Source organism: Pelophylax lessonae (genome assembly GCF_965119305.1).
Source record: "Pelophylax lessonae genome assembly, chromosome: 5".
Taxonomy (NCBI): Eukaryota; Metazoa; Chordata; class Amphibia; order Anura; family Ranidae; genus Pelophylax; species Pelophylax lessonae.
In genome coordinates this window covers 179,474,529-179,498,518 of record NC_138772.1, presented here as the reverse complement: position 1 = coordinate 179,498,518, position 23,990 = coordinate 179,474,529, and the positions used below count along the sequence as shown (strand labels likewise).

The 23,990-nt window shown below is 40.9% G+C and overlaps 1 protein-coding gene across 13 annotated transcripts in view; it reads left to right on the top strand.

The window, feature by feature from the left end:
* TRAK1 (trafficking kinesin protein 1) overlaps positions 1-23,990 on the top strand; it is a 326,839-nt gene that overhangs the window by 227,383 nt on the left and 75,466 nt on the right. The window contains exon 1 of one of the 13 annotated variants that reach the window (XM_082258139.1): positions 2,196-2,485. The exons of the other annotated variants lie outside the window; for them this stretch is intronic. Coding sequence (XP_082114265.1) covers positions 2,374-2,485 — 112 coding nt within the window. The 5' untranslated portion in view covers positions 2,196-2,373. Of the gene's footprint in view, positions 1-2,195; positions 2,486-23,990 lie in introns of those variants that run through there. 13 annotated transcript variants of the gene reach the window in all.

The following is a 23,990-nucleotide window of genomic DNA, read 5'->3' as shown; positions in this document are numbered from 1 at the left end:
TATGTTCCAGTACAGTTCAGTGGGAAAAAAAATGCAGCTTTTTTTACTTTTTTTTTCTGGAATTGGAACGCCCAGAAACTGACCGCACTGGTGTGAACTATGCCATTGGAATCCATATAATCGACTATCCATTCTATTATTACTATTCTATTATTATCTACTATTCTCATGCAGAAAAAAAAACGCACTGGACTGCTTGTGGTGTGAAGTGGCCCTTAAGCCCCGTACACACGTAGCGATTGTCGGCCGTAAATATTCGGCCGCCAAACGATCGGCCGATTGTCGGCTTGTTAGTATGATGCTTCCGACAACCGACAGCGACTTTTCGGCCAAACAGAATCTGGTGTGCAGGCATTAAAATTTCTGTTGGCCAACACCAGAATGGCCGATTGTTCGTCAGTCAGTACAGAATTCGGCCGACAAACAGCCGATTAGCAAGACTGGGCATGCTCAGAAAAGAAAAAAGACAAGGAAAGTTAACCATCACATGACATCACTACTGCAGTCGTCTGTTGTTGGCCGACAAAATTCGTGTGCAGTCTTTTGCAGTTTTCAGCCGACAGGACAGCACCGGACAAAAGACGGCCGATCGTGTGTACGGGGCTTAAGTGTAACCAGGTCACCCCTTTTTATAGTATGTATATAGCAGTCAGCCATTTAAAGAATTGTTCTCTCCTTCATCAGATGTATCTCATCAAATTGTAGAATCTATTTCACTACCAATAGTGGTGTAGGGGCCAAGGTTCCTATTTTTAAACCATTGGGGAGATTTACTAAAACTGAAGCACTCAGAATCTGGCGCAGCTGTGCATGGTAGCCAATCAGCTTCTAACTTTAGCCTGTTCAATTATGCCTCGTACACACGTACCGATCGTCGGCCGACCGATCGGCCGTCTTTTGTCCAGGGCTGTCGTGTCCGCTGAAAAGTGCAAAAGACTGCACATGAATTTTGTCGGCCAACAACAGCCGACTGCAGAAGTGATGTCATGTGATGGTTAACTTTCCCTGTGTTTTTTCTTTTCTGAGCATGCCCAGTCTTGCAAATCTGCTGTCTGTCGGCCGAATTCTGTACTGACTGACGAACAATTGGCCGTTCTGGTGTTGGCCAACAAAAATTTTAATGCCTGCACGACAGATTCTGTTCGGCCGAAAATGCGCTGTCGGCTGTCGGAAGCATCATACTAACAAGCCTACAATCGGCCGATCGGTCGCCGGCCGAATATTTACGGCCGACAATCGGTACGTGTGTACGAGGCTTTAGACTTTGACAATAAAACCTGGAGGCTGGTTGGTTTCTATGCAGAGCTGCACCAGATTTTGCACTCTTCAGTTTTAGTAAATAACCTCCATTGCATCCTTATTTATTAGGTTACATCTGCTCACATAAAAACTTTTATATACGAGTGTGGTTTTTATCCAGCAAAAAAGTATTTTTTATTGTAATGCTAAAGTGATATAAATTATAGCCCAATAATTATAAATAATAATGGACGGGTAAAAAAAATAATGGCTATAGATATGGTTTACTTTGAGATTTGTTTTCAGTTTTATTAATTACGTTTTTTTTATTTTTATTTTTTTAAGTTTTTTCTTTTAAAGTGTTTTTATGAAGTTGAGTAATCCAAGTAATTTTCGGGAATTTCAGAAGCCTGCACTGTGTCCTTTGATTACACGATCTGTGCCATATACTATATTGTTTTGCCAATCCCGCCCCTGCTACCTCCTGATGAGCGGAGACAGTGTAGGTAAATACTAACCTGACAGACAGCTTTCCCCGGGTCCTGACATTTGTGCAATGGAATGTTTTGGTGCCACGTTACTTGCAGGGTTAATGAATCATTGACAAGACAACCTGCTGTCCCACCCTCCGCAAGGTGTAGTATCAGCCCACGCTTCCTTGCTAATGGTTGCTATGAAACTTGCACGGAATATACCATTCACTGTACAGGGGGGAGAGATGTACAATTTAGATGTGTGCGGTTTGTTTCTAATTGAAATTTACAAGTATGCAGTTTAGAGATTTTTAGCTGTGTGCCTTGTAAAATAAAAGTCACGTTGCTTTTCAGTCTGTAAAGGGTTTAATTGTGCAGCCAGGGATGTTACAGGTGCAGCGTGTCCTTTGGGTGGATCCAGTCCCTGCTGCTTACACATAGGTGTCAGGGTTGATAGTGTTCAGGTTTAATCGCACAGACCTTTGCTACAAGTATGTGAGTGAACGGGGATGCTGCCCCAGAAATGGGGCTTCCCATCTCCGTCCTCCGTGCCATACATGTGGCCCCTAAGGGGCCAGCCAGCGGGTGCCTTTAGCTATTAAAGAGCTGGCCTCTTTATTTATTACCCCTTTGACAACTGACACTGGGATCCTTTATTTTAATGATGTCCTTTATCGAGACGCTAAATGAAGAATGCTATGAGTGTGACTGTGAAAGTGAGCAGGAGGCTCTTTATGATGATTCCCAGGAGCAGCTGGAGTTCATGGAAGAAGGTAAATATATAATCATTTGTTTTTTGCTCTGTTTTCTGTTTAATGCTGACCATACACTATACGAAAAATCGTTCGTACTCCTTTTCGAAAAAGGAATACTTGGCCATGAGAGCAGACGATCGTGCCATCATGTAATGACCGAATTTTGATCGATAAATCGTTCAATGGCCATAAATGAATGCTTTTTTCGTTCATTTTGTGATATATGCCTAGTGCAAATAGTTTGGGAGAGAAACACATTTACCTTTCAATTTATCATTAGTTCTGGCAGAATTTACCAAACTGTTCCTTTGATTTGTCAGCTCTGAAAAGTTAAAACCGATTTTTTTATTTGTGCCCATTAACTTGACGAAAAAACAAATGAATGGACCAAATGACAGATTTTCAAACGATTTTTCGACTAGTGTATGGCCAGCATAACAGTCCATATAGCAAGAATATTTTTCTAGGTTCCTTTATTATTTTGCTTGTGTGTGTTTTTATATATATATATATATATAATTTTTTTATTTTATTATTATTTAGTATAGTTTGTTTTTGTACAAGCAGCATTAATTAATAGGGCTATTAGGTAATTTTATTTTTGTTATTATCATGAAAATATTGTTATGACAAACAAGCAAAATATTAGTTAAAATAAAGTTAAGATGAGACTTTATATATATTTTTAAATATACCTGTATATATAATATAATAATAATTTGGTTCTCCACAAGCAATATTAATAAATGGGGCTATTATCAAGTTGTTATAACTTTTAAGCCACGTTCGCATAGGGGCGATCCGACTTCGGGTGGCGACCTCCGAGGTCTCGGTGCGAGCAGCGCGCCGCGACCTCGGAGCGGCCGCCACGGACTTCATAACATTGAAGTCTATGGCGGTTGCCTCCTGGTCGCTCCAAAGAAGCTCCGGACCCTTTTTCTAAGTCGGAGCGACTTGTGTCGCTCCTATTAGAACGGGTCCGCAGCTTCCCTATGGAAGGCGACCTGTGAGGCGACCAGGTCGCCTCACAGGTCGCCTCTATGTGAACAGGGGCTTATGGTTGTTATTATCCTGAAACTAATGTTACAACAAACATGCAAAATATTTATCAGTTAAAAAAAATTAAGATGAGTCTTTTTTTTATTTATTTATATATATATATTATATATATCTCAAATAATCGAAGATGCAATCCAATTGTAGTTCCAAATATCCTTTACTTCTGATCATGCATATAAGTAAACATATATTTACATGCCACTGCACAGTTTGGGACATGCATATGTCCTTCATCAAGCTGCATATGTAGCACCAATCCTCAGTATAATCTTTTATCTCTATTCCCTCAGTGAGTCCAGTCTCACACTACACAGGTGTATCTCCTTAATCACAATTTCTAATCGAATCCACTTTAGCCAATTATTTTCCCACAACCTCAAAACGATTGCCAAATTTCCACACCTCCACATAATACCCCCCATAGCTAACTGCAATCATTTATTACTAATATTCTATATCAAAACCACATCATTGTTTCGTATTATTTTCATTAGACGTGTAGATTGGGCACCCCAAAGCCAAGAGTACCCAGCCCACATGTGAATGTTGGCAATAGCAGACTCATCACAAAATTACCAATTTCCAACTGTTTACCCAATCTACTCAAGATCTCTCCTTAAACTCCTCATAAACCAAAGGAAAATATATTTACATACTACCAAGCAATATTCAAAAATCATAATTCTTATCATCCTATTCACAAGAATAAATAATCATAATCTCTATTTAATCCATTAGGGTATAAAGAATTTAACTGTTTATTTCCACCAAATTTTCTTCTGTCTCAGCCTTAAAATTCTATCTCCTCCCCTCCTGTCTTTTTTTTTTTTTTCCTTTCCAAAATCATGAATTTTATTTCAGTATCCTTATGATTATGCTGCATACAATGTTTAGGTACCTGTATATGTAATATATTAATATTTTGTTTCTCCACCTGCAATATTAATAGGGCTATTATCAAGTTGTTATAACTTTTAGGTTTGTTAATATCATGATACTATTGTTACTACACATAAACATAAAAAATATCTACCAGGGAAAAATTATATATATATATATTATTTTTTGTTTCTGTACAGGTAGTATTATCATAAGCCGGCAAAATAGTTACCAAAAGAAAAAAAACAGATATTTTATTGAGGCGGGAAAAAAAAAAATTATATATATATAACCAATGCATTTGATACCTACATGGAGCCTAGCTACTCGTCTCGTATGTAATCAGGCTTATCCCTAATGCCTCGTACACACGTTCAGATAATCGTACGATAAAACGACCTGATCGCATAATAATCTGATCGTTAGTACACAGCTTTTGACGGCTTTTGACAGTCAAGTCCTACAGCACAGTTTGGGGAACTTTTGGCTGATTGCACGTGATCTATTTTTTTCTTTTTACTGGCTTTTATAGACCCTGACAGTATTTACTGGTACTATTAACGCAGGCCAGCGGATTGAAAGAAAAAAATACATGATTCGATTCCCCAAATAACACTGGGGAGCTATTGAATTCTGACAGTAGGGAGAGGTTTCCGTTGTCAGAATACAATGATCAGTTGTGCCGGCCATAGCTGGATTCAGATCGAGCGAAAACCTGACCGGCTGCTTATGCAGAAGTCGATGGAGAGATTGACTTCTGTACAACCAGCCTGCTCATAGATGGATTGAAATTCGCTCAATCCCTGCTGAACCAGACAAATTTCTATCTTTTATCAGTTTAAGTTCCATTTACTTCACATATTTTGTCTTGTCCCGTATGCTTTTAGTCCCATTGTTGAACTTGTCACTGGTATGTGACATCTCTCAGCAGACAATGTGATTGCATATTTGTCATCAACAAATTTTCAGACTAGCCGTGATCTAGGAATAGTTTAAAGTTCTGTACAGTATTAAATAATAATTAATCGTATTCTAAAACTAATCTAGTAATTCTGTACTTGGGAAACTAACTGCTAGAGGCAGTTCTGGGTAAAAGTAATTACTGACCATTTAATCGATTTTCTGCCTGGAGACCCAGAAAGGAAAGGGTGTGTATTCTGGCACTTGTTCAGGTGCTTTCTCTTCATTAACCCACTCTTTCCAGTTTATGCCTCCACTTAAAAGACTTGTAACTCTTACTTCTAAAGAACATTGTTGCTCCTGTGTAGAGTAGAGCTGCATTACGTACAATAGTACGTCTTAGGTTGGATAATCATGCAAAAAAAATTGCACATTCATGGGCAGTTGATAGTCATCCTGTCATATGAGTTATCTCAGACGATGCACAGTGCATGTCTTGCAGGTAGTAGTGATTACCCCCCATCTTTTGAATAGGTAATTGAATGAGTTTTATGCATTTGCTGCTTTCTGCATTTTCTTTTTGCAAATGAATGTATAGAAAGTGGCCTATAAGCTCTTTCGTCCTTTTTTAAAATAAATCATCATCACCTGAAGAAAATGATCAGGCATAGTTCCTTGGAGTTAACCACTTAAGCCCCGGAAGATTTTAAACCCATTCCTACCAGGGGGTATTTTGCGATTCGGCACTGCGTGACCTTAACGGACAATTGCGCGGTCGTGCGACCCTGTACCTAAACGAATTTGGCGTCCTTTTTTTCCCACAAACAGAGCTTTCTTTTGGTGGTATTTGATCACCTGTGCGATTTTTTGATCACGCGCTATAAACAAAAAAAGAGCGTCAATTTTGCAAAAATAGCAATATTTTTCACATTTTTTTTATATGAAATTCCCCCCCAAAAAAATGTAAAAATAAAAATTTTTTAACATTTTCGGCCAATTTGTTTTATGCTACCTATGTTTGGTAAAAAAAATTGCAAAAAGCGTATTTTGATTGGTTTGCGCAAAAGTTATCGCGTTTACTAACAAAGGGAAAGATTTTTGTCATTTTTGTTGTTTTTTTTTTTAACGCGTAATGGCGGCGATCTGTGATTTTTTTTTTTTTTTGCGGTACTGCGACATTGCGGCGGACAGATCGGACCCTTGACTGACATTTTTGACACTTTTGGGGTTACCAGTGACATTTCTACAGTAATCAGTGCTATAGATATGCACTGTTACTGTAAAAATACACTGGTAGTGAAGGGGTTAACTTTATTTGGGAGGGAGGGGCTGTGTGTGTCCCTAGGGGCGTGCTTTCTACTGTGATTGGCTGTGGCTTGAGCTGTAAGGACACTGATCAACGGATCTACATAGTAGATCCATGTGATCAGTGTCTTTACAGCGAGGAGAATGACAGGCAGCTTGTTTACACAAGCTGCCTGACTTTCTCCCTCTCCCCCGCCGATCGCCGAGTGGCCGGCGGACATCGGGTCCGCTGGTCACACGCGCGGGGGGGTCCGTGACCACGCCTCCGGGGGCGCGCGCTCGCTCCCTAGACCCTCACGAGCAAGCAACGTAGCCCTACGTTAGTTTGCCTGTGAGGGGCTGACCGCCGACGTAGATAGTCGTGCGGCGGTCGGCAAGTGGTTAAATGATAAGTTTACCTTTAAAAAAAATAAATGCACATCTTTTGCAGGTAAAAGAATAGCACCATGGTAGTTCAATGAGAACTACAAGCCGACAGCCACAAAGACTGTCAGGACTTGTAGTTCTCCCATTCACAGAACACTGTGAATAGATGATGCAGTGTGAGTGCGGGGGCCAATGCTTTGTAACATGTTACAAAAGGTGCACTTTTATTTTAATGATTGCTTGATCGTGCAATTTGTGTGATCAATAGTTTTCCTATTCTAAAACAAATGTCTTAGTCTCCATTCACACTAGTACGACTTGTCAGGCGACTTGGTCAGCCTGACAAGTCACGCACCGTCACGGTCCATTGACTGCTACAGGAACCGTTGTAATAGGAGCGTCACAAGTCGCTCCGACTTAGAAAAAGGGTCCTGTACTACTTCGGGGCGACCTGGAGCGACTTGCATAGACATTCATTTTATGAAGTCCGTGCAAGTCGTGCCAAAGTCGCGGTGCACGCGCCTTCACAGGTCGCCCCCGAAGTCGAGTCGCTTCAGTGTGAACCGGCACTTAGGACCCTTTCACACAGGCTTTCTGATCAGGTCCACCTGTCAGTTTTTCAGGCGGACCTGATCGGATCCTCCGTTCGCCTCTATGAAGTGGCCGATGTCAGCGATGACATGTCCGCTGACACCCGTTGCTATCAGACCTTACCCTGTCCGTGAAATCCAGACAGATGAAAACCCTATTTTCCATCCATCTGAAGGATTGGATTGGATAGGATCGGATGAAAATGGACAGGCAGTCCTTTTTCGTCCAATCTCCCATAGAGGAGAGCAGGGATCTGACAGGTCTGTCTCTGCAAAGTAAGCGGAGACGGACCTGTCATCCGCCTGCTCAGCGGGGATCGGCAGATTGCTTGGTGTTTTTAATAGTGAGAAGAACAATCTGTAAAAGATACAATAATGCAAACTGGTGCCACCATGCCCATAAATGTTTAATCTGCCCCCCAATTTTTATTTTAGCATTTCTTCTCTGCTCCACGGCTACCTGTTCAGCTTCAGATGCCAACGGAAACACCCATTTATCAAGGGGCATAAATGTTCATAATATTATTGCACACCATTCTTAAATCCGCCATTGTGCTGTAATCAACCAACAACTGGCATTGACATCAAAAGAATATGCCAACATTGCACCATATTTGTTGTAGTAAATCTACTTTTACTGCATCATAAAATCGCATCACCAGAATGCGATCAATGTTTTGAAGCCATGCAGGACTCTTTCATTATGTGACAGCACTGAGCCAACCATTACTACGGGGACAGAAAGTGACGGCAGTATGTGGAGAGATCTAAAATATAATCATTATCACCAGAACAAGAGGGGAAGGGTGATCTTCAATTGGGGAGAACGGTTCTGATGACAGCAGTCTAAGAGGCAATTTCCCTCACTTTCCCCCACTTCCTTTTGTGTCTCCTGGACAGGAAATGAAGAAATATCAGACAACAGAAAAACACACAATGTTTTACTACATTCAATACAAAAAAGGGTTTGATACACTGATTGTAAAGTTTCTCTCTCTTTTTTTTTTTTTTAAATAACAAACATATTATACTTAGTCCTAACTCTGCCATATTGGGAAGCAGTTATGCTAATGCAAACAGATGTATTGTGCATGTGTGCTAGCATTTTTCAGGCTGCATACAAACTGAATGCTTTGTTTAGTCCCTTGTGCAAAATAGTGGTTACTAAATTTAAATCAGATTGCATGGGAATTGTGCAATCTGATTGTATTACTTTTTGTAATTTTCAGTTTAAGGCCAGACGCCAAGAACATTTTTCTTCTTTGACATGAGGAAGTGTTAAACTTTTTGTCAGCTTTCTAGTTTTGTCTGTGACCCCAGTGATGACTTTTTCCATCATTTCCTATCCGTTTGACACCAGGATAAGAAATATGGTGAGTTATCACCAGGACAGGTAGACGGCCATCAATAAAGACGTTTTGCTAAATGAACAAACTTTAAAGCCAAACTCCAGGCAAACCACTTAATATACACATGAAATACATTTAACCACTTGCTACCCGCCCGCCGTCAAATGACAGCGGAGCGGTGTAGCTATTGTTCTGGGACGCCGTCATATGACAGCGCACGAGAACAGCCTCTCACGGCGCGACCCCGATCTCGGTAAAGAATCAATGACATGACTCTTTACCCATGTGATCGGCTGTGTCCAATCACAGCCGGTCACATGTAAATGAGGAAGTGCCATTATTCTTCTCTCCTCACCTCACACTGTCAGAGTGTGAGGCGAGGATAGCCGATCAGCGGCTCCTCCTCATAGGGGAGACGAGTACAAATAATCAGGGCACTGATCATCAGTGCCCCGATTACACAAAATGTAAATAATGTGCCAATCAGTGCCCACAATCAGTGCCCATAGTGCTGCCAGTCAGTGCCCATTAGTGCCTGCTCATCTAGGCACTGATGGGCACTGACTGGCAACACTATGGGCACTGATTTTGGGCACTGATGGTGCTGGCCATCAGTGTCCATCAGTGCTGCCTCTCAGTGCCACCTCATCAGTGCCCATAAGTGCCACCTCATCAGTGCCCATCAGTGCAGCCTATCAGTGTCGCCTCATCAGCGCACATTAGTGAAGGAGAAAAATTATTTACTTTCAAAATTCACTCTCCGAAAAAAAGAAAAACTTTTTTTTTTTTTTCAAAATTTTCTGTCTTTTTTTTTTTTTTTTGTAAGAAATATAAAACCCAGCGGTGATTAAATACCACCAAAAGATGACAGCGCTGAAAGCTGAAAATTGGCCTGGGCAGGAAGTGGGTGAAAGTGCACTGTAGGCAAGTGGTTAGGGTAACGATTCTACATGCCACACAGCACAGTCCTGTGTACATACCCCTCTACTTCCACTGGAGTAGAAAAGTAAACTGACAAGCCCCATGCTGAATGGTTGGTGTGCCCAAATTGTGTTACCAGTAGGAGAGTCCTAAAAGGGGCATGGTTATATAAAACCTACTCTGCTGTACACACGTTACAGTCCTTGTAGCGACTCAATGGGGTTGATTGATTATCATCCAATCATGTGCAAGCAAAAAAGCAATTATTTATTTTCCTTGCACGTTCCCCTCAGATCTAGAGCAACTGCACTTGAAGTGCACAGACTATTTACCTTTTAGTAAATCAGCCCCTATATGTTTTTTTTACTGAGGCACAAGCAAGGGTCTAACAGACACATGCAACACTCAACATACTTATTTTGGAAAGAAGGAATCTCTTCTGTTACATATGCTTTTTAGCCTACCTTAAAGAAGGTAGGTAGCAACGACAATAAACACCTTGGTCAGAAGATTGAATGTAAAGTAAGATGCAGAATAAAGGGTGCAGTGGGCAGGATTTTGTCATATATATATATATATATATATATATATATATATATATATATATATATATATATATATATATATTGCACAGGATGCAGAGCTCAGGAGTGCATGTCACACAGCTCTAAGGTGCAGGAGTACATGTCCTACATGGTGCAGGACTCTAGAATGCATATGGCACAGGGTGCAGAGCTCAGGAGTGCATGTCACACAGGATGTAAGGCTCAGGAGTACATGTCCTACATGGTGCAGGGCTCTAGAATGCATATTGCACAGGGTGCAGAGCTCAGGAGTGCATGTCACACAGGATGTAAGGCTCAGGAGTACATGTCCTACATGGTGCAGGGCTCTAGAATGCATATTGCACAGGGTACAGAGGTCAGGAGTGCATGTCACACAGCTGTAAGGCTCAGGAGTACATGTCCTACATGATGCCCGGCTCTAGAATGCGTATTGCACAGGGTACAGAGGTCAGGAGTGCATGTCACACAGCTGTAAGGCTCAGGAGTACATGTCCTACATGGTGCAGGGCTCTAGAATGCGTATTGCACAGGGTACAGAGGTCAGGAGTGCATGTCACACAGCTGTAAGGCTCAGGAGTACATGTCCTACATGGTGCAGGGCTCTAGAATGCGTATTGCACAGGGTACAGAGGTCAGGAGTGCATGTCACACAGCTGTAAGGCTGGCTCAGGAGTACATGTCCTACATGGTGCAGGGCTCTAGAATGCATATTGCACAGGGTGCAGAGCTCAGGAGTGCATGTCACACAGGATGTAAGGCTCAGGAGTACATGTCCTACATGGTGCAGGGCTCTAGAATGCATATTGCACAGGGTACAGAGGTCAGGAGTGCATGTCACACAGCTGTAAGGCTCAGGAGTACATGTCCTACATGGTGCAGGGCTCTAGAATGCGTATTGCACAGGGTACAGAGGTCAGGAGTGCATGTCACACAGCTGTAAGGCTGGCTCAGGAGTACATGTCCTACATGGTGCAGGGCTCTAGAATGCATATTGCACAGGGTACAGAGGTCAGGAGTGCATGTCACACAGCTGTAAGGCTGGCTCAGGAGTACATGTCCTACATGGTGCAGGGCTCTAGAATGCATATTGCACAGGGTACAGAGGTCAGGAGTGCATGTCACACAGGCTGTAAGGCTCAGGAGTACATGTCCTACATGATGCAATGCTCTAGGATGCATATTGCACAGGGTACAGAGGTCAGGAGTGCATGTCACACAGCTGTAAGGCTCAGGAGTACATTTCCTACATGGTGCAGGGCTCTAGAATGCGTATTGCACAGGGTACAGAGGTCTGGAGTGCATTTTGCATAAGGGGCTGTGCTCCATATACTACTATAGCAGGGTCATTTTTTTACCTTTTTTCAAAGCTACACAGTTTGTTTTTATTTACCTGAATAGGAAGTTGATAATGTCACTGAGTAAAAATCTTTTATCTATCAGCTGTTTCCCATGATGGAATTATTTTGTGCCTACAGCAGTAATGTGAGGACATAGCATGGTAGAAACATTAGTATTGTTTTCCAGCTCATGAAGGCAGATTGCTGTATATTTAGTGTAGCTTCCTATCCTCGGGCCTGAAATTCTACTAGTCCTTCTTGGACACTGTTTTGGTGATTTACAAGGAAGTATATCAACTTTAGACACCATGTAAAGACTGAATACAGGAACTGCAGAGGCATGATTCAGTTGCCTGACTGGAATAGGTTTGGCTCTTACAGGCCAAAATTGTAAATTTGAAAATACCTTGTCACGCATATCCCATATGTTTGTACTAATTACAAGTAGCATTAGCTATGCTCCTTATATATATTTGATTATTACATAGACTTCATTAAAGGTACACTCTATTGAAAATTTAAAATAAAGATTTGATGTGAATACACATGGCAGAATACCGACTCCGTTCTTCTGCTTTTCATTCAGTTCTTTCAAAAGTTGTTGATGATTTGTGAGAACCCCTTTTTCTTAAAGTACTGTTTAATTTACATTATCCTTTCTATTTCTGTATGTGGATGATGGCACTGTAATTATTTTAATAAAAAAAAAATTCTAAGTACTTTTTTCCTAAACAATATACAGCTGTAACATGACCCAGCTCTTTCCCAGCCTTTCTGCAAGGAAACAGTGGCAGGAGGAGCTTCTAGTCCTCTGCTGCTGGTAACATGTTAAAAAAAAAAAAAAAAACGCCATTGGGATACAGAGTAAAAATATCAATAAAACTATTTTAAATTGTCATTTAAACATAAATTTGAAATAATATATATATATATATAATATGGCAATAATATGGTATGTGTGGATTTCTGCCAGTCACAGGCTGTGCCATGCCCCTCCAGTCTGTTTCTTAGAATAGCAGGGAGGTGAAGCCACCATCAAGATATATTATACCACCTCTATTGTGTTTAGTTGATTAATGGGCATGAAGGAGGAGGGAGTGGGCTGTCATTTATGCACCCACATGTGTGACTCTATAGTCACATGGGCTGCTCAGATAGGATCAGCATAGAAACGCAGTGAAAACTGAGCATGTGCGAAGCTACCACCACAGCTTCAAAATCCCGAACTGCAGTGGGGTCATGGACTAAAGGGGGAGATAGAAAACAGCAGGATCAACCAGGTTTTTGGGCAGAATACAGAAAACAAATCACATAGTGACTGAGTTAATATGTACAGCACGTACTAACAGTTTTTATTGATGGAGGTTTAATAACACTTTATTTGATAGAGATGCATTCCCAAGCCAGCATCTAGCTGGTTTTCCCATAGCAAATATAACTAAGGACCAAATGGTTTCTCACTACCACTTATCAATTTAAACCTAGAAGGTTAATGTAATTTGGGATATTGGAAGAGAATGATAGAGACGGTTACACAGCCCATCCATCAAGAAGTCAATCTCCATATCCCCCCTAAGATGTGCTCTCAAATCTGGCTACAAAGAATTCTAGAATCAGAATGAAATGAAATGACTAGATTTTTGGATTTTGGCACTGTTGCAGTTTTTACTGGGATCACAATAGTATCTTGTGGCCTGTAGTTGCTCTCGCCTGCACATTCAAAGTACAGTGACAGTGTCCCCTGATGGCTCCCCAGCAATGGTAGTCGGACATACCTGCCATCATCATCTCCATGCTGCAGGTTTACTTAAAGTGTTACTAAACCCAGGACCCTGCATTCACTATATCTGGTCTCCCACCGTACACAGAACATGGAAATGCAGTTATTTTAGTAAATTTAAACTGCTAAATATATTTTCTCATTAGCAGTATATAGCAGTCATGTGATTTCTATCAGTCCCTAGTAAAACTTTTAGGAGGAGTTTTCATTCTCCCCTGATCCTCTGCCTGGACAGTGCTGATTGGCCCTGTGCTGACCACATGCACCCTCCTAAGAAAAAAGAAAAACTCTTTAGCAGTACACACCAAACTGAGCATGTGCAGCCTGACTCCTAATGCTCTGTACTACCATGAGACGGGTTGGAGTCCGTTAAAGAAGAGGAGGATTAGAGAGGCAGGATCACACAGCCTTTATACACAGTGCAGGGGATTAACCCCTCAGGTCCCACAGTGAGTATAATAAGCGTGCTTTACTGCATATACAGACTGATTTTACTGTTGTGGGTTCCATGGTTCCATGGGTTTTCGGTTTTCTATAATGCAGTATAGCCTCCCAGTGTGTGGGCATGCATTATTGCTCGTTTCCAGCCACAGCGCAGTTCTGTACCACTTTTCACCCAGTCTGCCACAGTTGCATCGTACAGTGAGCCCCGGTTCACACTTCTGCGAGTGCCGGGTTCGCATGTAACATTACATGCGATCAGCTGTGCGGTGCGAGTTTAGCCATACAGTTTGTATTGCTAAATTCGCATCGCACCCGGAGCAAAGACGCACAGGAGGCATTTTTGCAGCCGCATCAGGATCGGATCGCACAGCGGTTCACACTTGTGCGATCCGCTCCTGTGCGAACTGCACGATCGCACTGCGATATGTGATCAAACTGGGGGTGTCGTTAAGATTACATTGACACCCCCAGCGTATCGCATATGGCAGTGTGAACTGCCGGGGGTGCGTGTGCGATGCGGGAACAGGCTGCGAATTCGCAGCCTTCCCGCACTCGCATAAATGTGAACCGAGCCTGAATGCAATAAAAAGCCTAATATAGACAAATATTTCACAGTCCAAAAACACTCATTTATACAGTATAGATGTTCTTCCTAAGGTTTTATCCAGAGCGAGGATCGTATATTTGTTCATTAAAGAGAACACGGCTCTCAAGAGGGATACTAAAATAAACCTTTTAAAGCGAAGTACAATTTCCTAATGCCAGCCTGAATTTCTAATGCTGCCAAAGCCCATTTGAGCTGGACATATTGTAATATAGGTTAAAGTGTTGTACTAAAATAGTGCTATGGAAAATCTGATTTGAACTCATTACTGATTGGTTTTGAAATATACCATTTTTACATCCTGAGCTCAGGTTTAGTGATAAAGTTTATATAAAACAAAAGGAGTTGGTCTTTGTCAGGAAGGATGAGACGCTTTGTCTGGGTTTTTTTTTTTGCTTGTTGGGGAGGTAATACCCTTGTATTTGTCCTATTGTGCTTTGTCACTATGGCAAAAAATTTAGGGGAAATTCAAAATTTAAAAGGTGATACCAGAGCCAGATGTTAGGGCAAATCTGCTCCAGTGAAAACTAAATTTTTTCTAATTTTCGGTTGTGTCTTGAAGACCGTAAGAGAAGGGAAATCTTCCCAGCTACCTGCAGATTGTAAGGCCCGGTTCACACCTTTACGCTGCAGTAATGTGTGCAAATGTGCATGTTGATCGTGGGGTGCTCTAGTGCCATTAATTCTTAATTACGCTCTAGAACACCTTGCTAATTGAAGTGTGTTGCACTGCTTTACAACCCATGGTAATCCATTACTGTGTGTTGTGTTGCCCCGCATTCAAAAAACACACATGCCCCTTTTTAGTTGTTTTGGGCAGCCCAAAAAAAATGGGCTTCCCTAACGCAATACATGTTAATGCACAGCAAAAGTTACATAGTTAGTGATGTTGTAAAAAAAACACCAATCCATCCAGTTCAAGTGTGTGTGTGTGTTAACCATTCATTGTATGCCCCTGTATGTTGTGTTCTTTAAGGTGCCCATCGAATAGTTTTTTGAAACTATCGATGCTCCCTGCTGATACCACTGCTTGTGGAAGAGAATTCCACATCCTTATCGCTCTGACAGTAAAGAACCCCCTACGTACTTTAAGGTTAAACCGCTGATCTTCTAGTTTTAGTGAGTGGCCCCGTGTCTTATTGAATTCCCTTTCTCTGAAAAGTTTGTTCTCTATGCTCGGGTCACCAGTTCGGTATTTGTACATTGATATCCTATCTCTCTCAAGCGTCTCTTCTCCAGAGAGAATAAGTTCAATGCTTGTAGTCTTTCCTCATAGCTGATGTCCTCCATTCCCCTAATTATCTTTGTTGCCCTTCTCTGGATTCTCTCCAGTTCCAGCACATCCTTCCTGAGGACCGGTTTCCAAGAACTGGACAGCATACTCCAGATGTGGCCGGACCAGAGTCTTGTAGAGTGGGAGAATAATCGTTTTATCTCCAGAGTGAATCACCTTTTTTTTATACATGCCAGTATTCTGTTGGGTTTACTTGCAGCACCTTGGCATTGCATGCCATTGCTAAGCCTGTTGTCAACTAGGACCCCCAGGTCCTTTTCTATCTTGGATTCAAAAGGTGTGCACCCATTCTAAAAAAACATGATAGAGAATTGAAACCCAATGGCTACACATACTTTAAAAAGAAAGTATTTGCCAAAAAAAAATGTTATGTAAATTATTTTACTTCAAATGCCTTTGTCAAAAAAATAATTATTTAAAAAGAAAACAATGATTTTTCTAAACTCATAATTTTCACATACACTATATTACTAAAAAGGTCAGATGAGCATATAGCTTTCAGACTGGTTTATCCTTCACACATACACTATATTGTCAAATGTAAACAATTACTTTGTGCTTCTGGGAAGGAGAATAAGGGAACCAGATCTTTCAAATCTTCCCTGGGAGGTTCCAAGCATCCTTGGTCTGGTAAGCCTAGAGCTAGCTTCTCCGGACCCGCAGATAAGGTTGCAAAGGTTCAGGTGATGTCCAAACTACCTAAGGTCACCCCTATCTCTGTATAGGGAATTGAATTACATAGGTCTGAATCTTATTCTGACTAAGGTGGTCCTTCCTCTGGCCAACTTCAGGAACCACAGACTGTGATTCACCGGCTGCTGTCACACAGATAGTTCTCTCTCCCATTTTGCATACAGGTTCTGAGTCTGGTGATATCCACCTTCAAGACAGTTCTGTTTGCACAGTCCTACATGCAGCTCATTTATCAGGTTCAGCTCCACAGGAGGATACCGAAGTTTGTGGCGAGATCACGGGTTCCCTTTGCAGACGCCGCAGGCGTCAAGGGCCACAGTAAGGCCAGTATAATTCTAAGTTCAGGCTTCTTCCGCAATTCCTGTGCGGAATCAAGGGCGAGGATCTTCTAATCATTCTTGTGGCCATAAATGTCCCTTGGGGGCTTCCTCTCAGAGAAGACCAGCTGTCTCAAGGGCTGATGTACCATCCTGTTTTAGAGTAGCTGGTTTTAATGGCTTAGCTATTGAAAGCCAGGTACTGAGGGATAGAGGTCTGTCTGGATCAGTGATCCCTATGAGCAGGCACTCGTTCTGAGGGACGTATGGGAGCATCCACTCAGAACAACGGAGCTCCCACCCGGCCGTTTATATGCAGTGGGAGGAGGTTAACTATGTTGCTGAAACCCTCCCACTGTAGGCTGCAGTGTCTTGGAGGGTTAACATGTGAGACACAAAGAAGGATTTCGTCCAGTGAAAACTAAAGTTCTTTATTTATGAGTCTTGTGTTTCATATTGTAACTGAATGTAGGACCTGTTTGGATTGTCATGCAGGACCCTTTAGGTTGTACCCTAAGGCTGTTCTGTCCACTTACACTTTTTCACGTTATATAATGTGGCGCAGATGAGATTCGTTGATGTTAATAGGTAGTTAATAAAAAGCAGACATGTTACCGAACCCTATGAATGGACTCCTTTTCTTTTACCAATGTAATGTGTCTCATTTATCGATGTATAGTTCATATTGCCTGACGAAGGGGTCCTGTGCGGCTCCCGAAACGTTGCACTATATTTTTCTGATGTGATCTTATCTTGAATAAAGTTTTTTGGACTGCTTTTGCAAGATCCTTGGTTTGCTGGTGAATATGTATCTACTCATTTATCGATGTGTCTTGAAGAATGGTCCCCAACAGTGTGTTTCCCATAATAACTAATTACATTAATTTATTCCTTCCTCCATACTTAGATTGTAACGAGAAAATCTGCTTAATGGTTGTGGACCACCCTGATTCTGAGAAGGTTCTGCTCTCTGACAAATTGATACATGTGGCCATTTATGTTAGTGTTAGGTTCAGTGCTTGCACATGAACTCTAAATTATGAGAGCACTCCAGGGGTGGCATATTTAATGTTACTAATTTAGCTATAAAATTGAGAATTATTGAATAATTCCATTATTTGCCTGTTTTCGTAGCTAGATCTTGTTGCCTGTTTTACCAGGCATCAGGTCATTGGACATCAATGTAAAGGTTACAGGGTTTTGAACTGCTGGTAGTCGTTTGGCTTGTATCCAGATGAGATATGTAGTCACATACTGCACGTCTTTAAAATAAGATTTGTCTGTGATTATAGGTATGGGTAGGTCACTTGGTATTTATTACTGGTGAATTCTACAAAACCGTCTCCGTGCTTCAGAGCAAAGCCATGTTTCTATAGTAACAATGATTATTACTGCTTGAAATCTAACTTGTCAAGCCACCGGTTACAAAGAAATTGTTTCTAAGGAAACCGCAATCTGGAAAAATGGCTAGGAACAAAGTTTGCTTTTTAATTAGCTAAAAAAAAGAAAAAACGTTTGCTGTCTGCTGTGCCCAGGATAATTTGCATGTGCTTTAATTTGCAGAGCATGGAAATGTGCAAATGTCTGAATTAAAAAGCAGCAAGAACAAGAGAAACAGTCTTTCCTAAAATACAGAAAGCCTGCAGTTGTAGGAAACCCATATCCTATTTTCAATGTTCAAATGGAAGACTCTGCCACAAAAGTCCTTTAAAGTGGACCTGTACTCAAAAAGTAACAATTTGCTATCATAAAGAAATAATCTATAAATAGTAATTGTGCCTAAGCAAAATGTAATTTTTGTGTTGAATGCCTCCTTGACACGCAGTGCACTTCCTGACGTGACTTTACTCCTGTTATGTAGTGTGGTCTGTTCGCCAGGGCACGAAGTGCATGTAGTAGTTTGTTCCATTTTCCTATGTGCTGTCTAAGGCTAGCTGTTAGGTTTGACAGGGCACCCCTCCTTCCTCCTCCGTCATCTCAACTACACAGCTAGTAAGGGGACATCAGCTTTGACAGTTTTCTCCATCTCCAAGCACTTACCTGAGACCAGTGTCTCACAAGAAATGCAGGGGACTTGTCCGCTAAAATGTTCCTGGCATGCAGGCATGTGCTTAAAGCTGGAGAAAAGTGGCGTTTCTCAAAGCAGCCGTCTCCTTGCTTGCTGAGTTTTTGGATGGCGGTAAAGGGAGAAGTCATGACCTATCTGACCTCACAGCTAGCTATAGACAGAATTTAGGAAGATGGGATGAAGTACCAGATGTACTTTGCCCCCTGTGCCAACACAACACATTAAAGCGGAACTTAACTCTCTTAATCAACTTTGACTATTTTTAATCCTTATGCTCTTAGCATTAGTAAATAGATAGGGAAGTATATCATAAATGGTTATTTTACACTTTTTATTTACATTTCTTAAAGAGGAAGTAAACCCTCCTCTGACACTTTTACCTATAGGTAAGCCTATAATAAGGCTTACCTATAGGTACTGTAAATATCTCCTAAACATACACCGTTTAGGAGATATTTACCTTACATGCAGCCAGTGACGTCACTGGCTCATGCGCTCTGAAGGAACGGCCGCTGGTGCCGTTTCTTCAGAGCCCCGTGCCGTGACTGACGTCACTGTGGCTCCAGCCAATCAGATGGCCGGATGCCGCGATCCCGGAAGACAGGCGACTGGACATGTCGCCCGTCATACAGGTAAGCGGGCGGCATGGCAGGGGCTCGTTCTAAGGTAAGTATTTCATAATGAGCTAGTATGCGATGCATACTAGCTCATTATGTGTTTCTCTTACAGGTTGCAAAAAAAAAAAAGTTGTATAAGTTTACAACCTCTTTCAGTTACTTTCTGGTTTCTAGGCCTAAGCAAATTATGTCACACATCCCTGGAGTCTTCTGGAGGGGTTTTCTCAGGACAGATGGATTCCAGGAAGTCAATGCTATATAAATCATCTGCCCTTACTGAAGATGGCCACTGCCAGAAATGCTAGGGTTCTTTTCCAAAGTGATTTCTCAGCAAATTAAAGCATGGAGACATGAATGGATGAGTGAGTTTGATTTGAACGTTAAAAATTAATTAAGTCGTTTTTGGTTTGTGGCACTCAAATGCGGTGTAGTTCTGCTTTAGGAAAATGGAAGTAAGACTTGTGCTTTAATTAACTGCCACACATTGATTATGTCATCTTGAATTCCCCCTCCTCGTAAGAATGATTCATTTGTTAGACTGACAGTGCCTGTGCAATGTAACAGAACCCTGATTGGGTGCTTCTTTTCCCTCTCACAGTCTAAGTTACATAGTTACATAGTAGGTGAGGTTGAATAAAGGCAATAGTCCATCCAGTTCAACCTGTGTAGGTGTGTGTGGCTGTAATCATCTCTCATACCCCTGAATGTTTTTCTTGAGATGTATGTCTAAGAGTCTTTTGAAAGCCACCATACTTCCCGCAGAAACCACCTCTTGTGGTAGAGAATTCCACAGTTGTGTAGCCCTTACAGTAAAGAACCCCTCACGTTGCTTTAAAGGCAAAAACGCTTCTCCTCTAATCGCATTGTATGCCCTCGAGTCCTCATGCAATCATGAATAGCTTTTTTTCTATGCTGAGATCCCCATTGAGATATTTATAAATTGCTATTATGTCCCCTCTCAGGCATCTCTTCTCCAGGGAGAATAAATCAAGTGATTGCAGACGCTCTTCATAATTAAGGTCCTCCAATCCCCTAATTAGTTTAGTTGCCCTTCTCTGGACTCTCTCCAGCTCCAACACATCCCTCCTGAGGACTGGTGACCAGAACTGGACAGAATACTCCAGATGCGGTCGGACCAGAGTTTTATAAAGTGGTAGGATTATAGTTTTATCTCTGGAATACATCCCTTTCTTTATGCATGCTAATATTCTGCCGGCTTTGGAAGCTGCCGCTTGACATTGCATGCTATTGCCCAGTCTATCCTCTACCAAGACTCCCAGATCTTTCTCCATTTTTGATTCCCCCAAAGGTCCCCCCCCCCCTAAAGTGTATTGTGCTTTTATGTTTTTAGTCCCCAAGTGCAAAACCTAACACTTCTCCACATTAAACCTCATTTGCCATGTCGTTGCCCACTCTGTTATTTTGTCCAGGTCATTCTGTAGGATATCTGCTTCATGCTGTGCAGTTATTGCCATGCCCAATTTTGTGTCATCTGCAAAAACTGATATAGAACTACTGATCCCGTCCTCAATGCTGTTTATGAATAAATTGAACAAGGTTGGTCCCAGGACTGAGCCTTGGGGGACCCCACTTATCACCTCAGACCAATCTGAGTATGCGCAGTTTATTACCACCCTTTGGACACGGCCTTTTAGCCAGTTCCGTATCCAAGAGCGAACCCTGTGGTCAATGCCTGCAGACCTTATTTTAAGTGTTGCTGTGCACAGGAATATTAGAGGTGGATTGTGTGTGTGTGTGTGTGTGTGTATATATATTTTTATATGTATATATATATATTATATGTGTGTGTGTATGTGTGTGTATATATATATATATATATATATATATATATATATATATATATATATATATATATATATATATATATATATATATTTTTTTTTTTATTTCAGTTACTTGTATAGCGCTGTCAATTTACGCAGCGCTTTACATATACATTGCACATTCACATCAGTCCCTGCCCTCAAGGAGCTTACAATCTAAGGTCCCTAACTCACATAGTAGGGCCAATTTTTTATTTTTTTTATACAGGATCCAATTAACCTACCAGATATATATACATATACATATATATATATCTTTTTTTTTTTTTGGAAGAAAACAATTCAGCTAGCGCAATATACCTTAGTCTCAGACAACACCTATTTGTTATCTTTAACCAACCCCAGGAAAATCAATTCATTCAAGGCAAACTGTATGAAATGATCTTTGGCTTACAGGACAAGGTTTATTTCTCATCTTACGCTGGTTGTTTAATGGGAGTAAGTGATTCAAGCTCAAGGATATTCTATACCACAAAGAATGGAACCATGGAGTCGGTGTCCAGGAAAAACATATTCATTCAGTGCAATCTTCTGGCTCTGTCCCACATATGTACACATTTTTCACTTTGCGCAAACCTTTTAAATATATACTGTATAAACCTAATAGGACTAGACTGAATGGGCCACCAGGCTCAAATATGTCCTCCCTGGGGACTGTAAAATACAGGTTTCCAAAGCTCTTTTTGATTTGCAGCACCGTTTCATAGAAGAAAACTTACAGCTGAATACAATTGCATGCCATATTTTTCAGATATTTTTTTGTAAAAAAAAAAATTCGAAAGCCATTTATCATTTTCCTTCCACTTCACAATTATGTGCCACTTTGTGTTGGTCTATCACATAAAATCCCAATAAAATACATTTACGTGTTTGGTTGTAAAATTTATAAAATTTCAGCCACTGTGTGTATGTGTATATATATATATATATATATATATTATTCTTGATACTGTAGCTATCTTGTGATTGACTTCGTGTGGGTGTGCAGCAGACACAGGCATTGTTAAACAGGTGATAGGAGTGACTTGTGCTGCTCCTTAACTTTTTTTTATAACATGGAATTGACTTATCAGACACTGTCATCATTTACCTATTAATCATCATGTAGGCTAAAAATACCTGTGTTGTTTCGCACGTACACTTCTTAAAGTAGATCGTTTTGAGGATGGTGAAAGTAAATGGTAGTAAATTTATACATAGTTAACAGGAGGACAAGTGTGATTTGTCAGTATTGTAAGCTCAGGTTACGGCATTGCTGTCAAGGCAACCGGGCAAACAAAGAGATATGTGGAGGGCAATTTTTTTGTGGATGTTTTTCATTAGCAGAACAGCGTACAAGTTTATATTTACATAGAGTGAAAAGGGTGCTTTGCATGCAATTCTGACACCCAGCATGCACAGAAGATATCTGGAGAATAAGGACTTTGTACACACCGGGGATCAGTTCAGTACCAGTTTTGCTTCTTTCTATGATGGTTCATATGCTGCATCATAAGCTGTGGTTTCTGATGTTGCAGACTGCCATCATTGGTGTTGAGACAAATGGGCATGAATCAGATTAACTTTACTCAATAGCTTTCTGATGCAGTATACCATTTACATAGTGTGTGGCATTAAGATTGGCTACATGAGAAAAGTTTTAATCGCATGGTAGATGCAACTTGTTATTTATTACTCTGTTTGTTAATCAATAATTACCTTGGGGCCTCATGTCAGTAAGGTGTTTAAACCTCTAACATCAAGTGATTACCGTCCTATTTATTCACAGCATTATCTATCCCATGTAAGCCTAATTTGAACTAATTAGATTATGTTGCAAATCTTACAAAGTACTTAGCACCATGATTGCACTTTCTCAGCCTTTCTTTCAATTCTGCTATTTAGAGTTTCTCATTTGCCACCCAATGGTAATTTAAAACATTGATTTTATAAAGAAATTATCATATTTGTATCTTGATTATTGTATAAACATAAGATGGCAAATTAGGACTTGTGGATCCTAACGGGAGGATTTATGTGCAAAAGGTTGCCAGTCACTATCTAGTCAAAAGAAAATGAACAACTGGGATGATAGATGAGATATGGAATGTGCAGTTGTGTATTTTTTGTTATAATAAAATATTAAAAAGATACAGAAATATAATGGTTAAAAAAACCTAATGCATTTTTGAGAAATATGTAACTAAACAATTAGCGGGTTTTTAACCCACCAACCACTTTGGAAGATGTTTTGGATTACTAGCGCATGCCATCTCATGGACTTAACTCTTTAATCGACAGTTTAAATTTTTAAAGACTGCCAGGAGCATGGCTCTCGCTATATTTTCAGCACTGAGACGCTTTACCTTCTGGTCTCATCTCCAGTCGAATGCCGCTGCTGTGTCCGCCCTTTCGCTCCTCCTACCCAATCATAGAGCGCTTTGTGTTATATGAAGTCATTCACCGAATACAAAGGCTTGTGTAAATGGACAGCAGAAGGCAAGGGTGGGAAGAGATGCTGTGTCTCTCCTGTCTGAACTCCGCAAGTGTAGCGATAGCTGTACTCCTGGAGCTCTATAAACTGTCTGTAAATAAAAGATAAGTGCAAGAG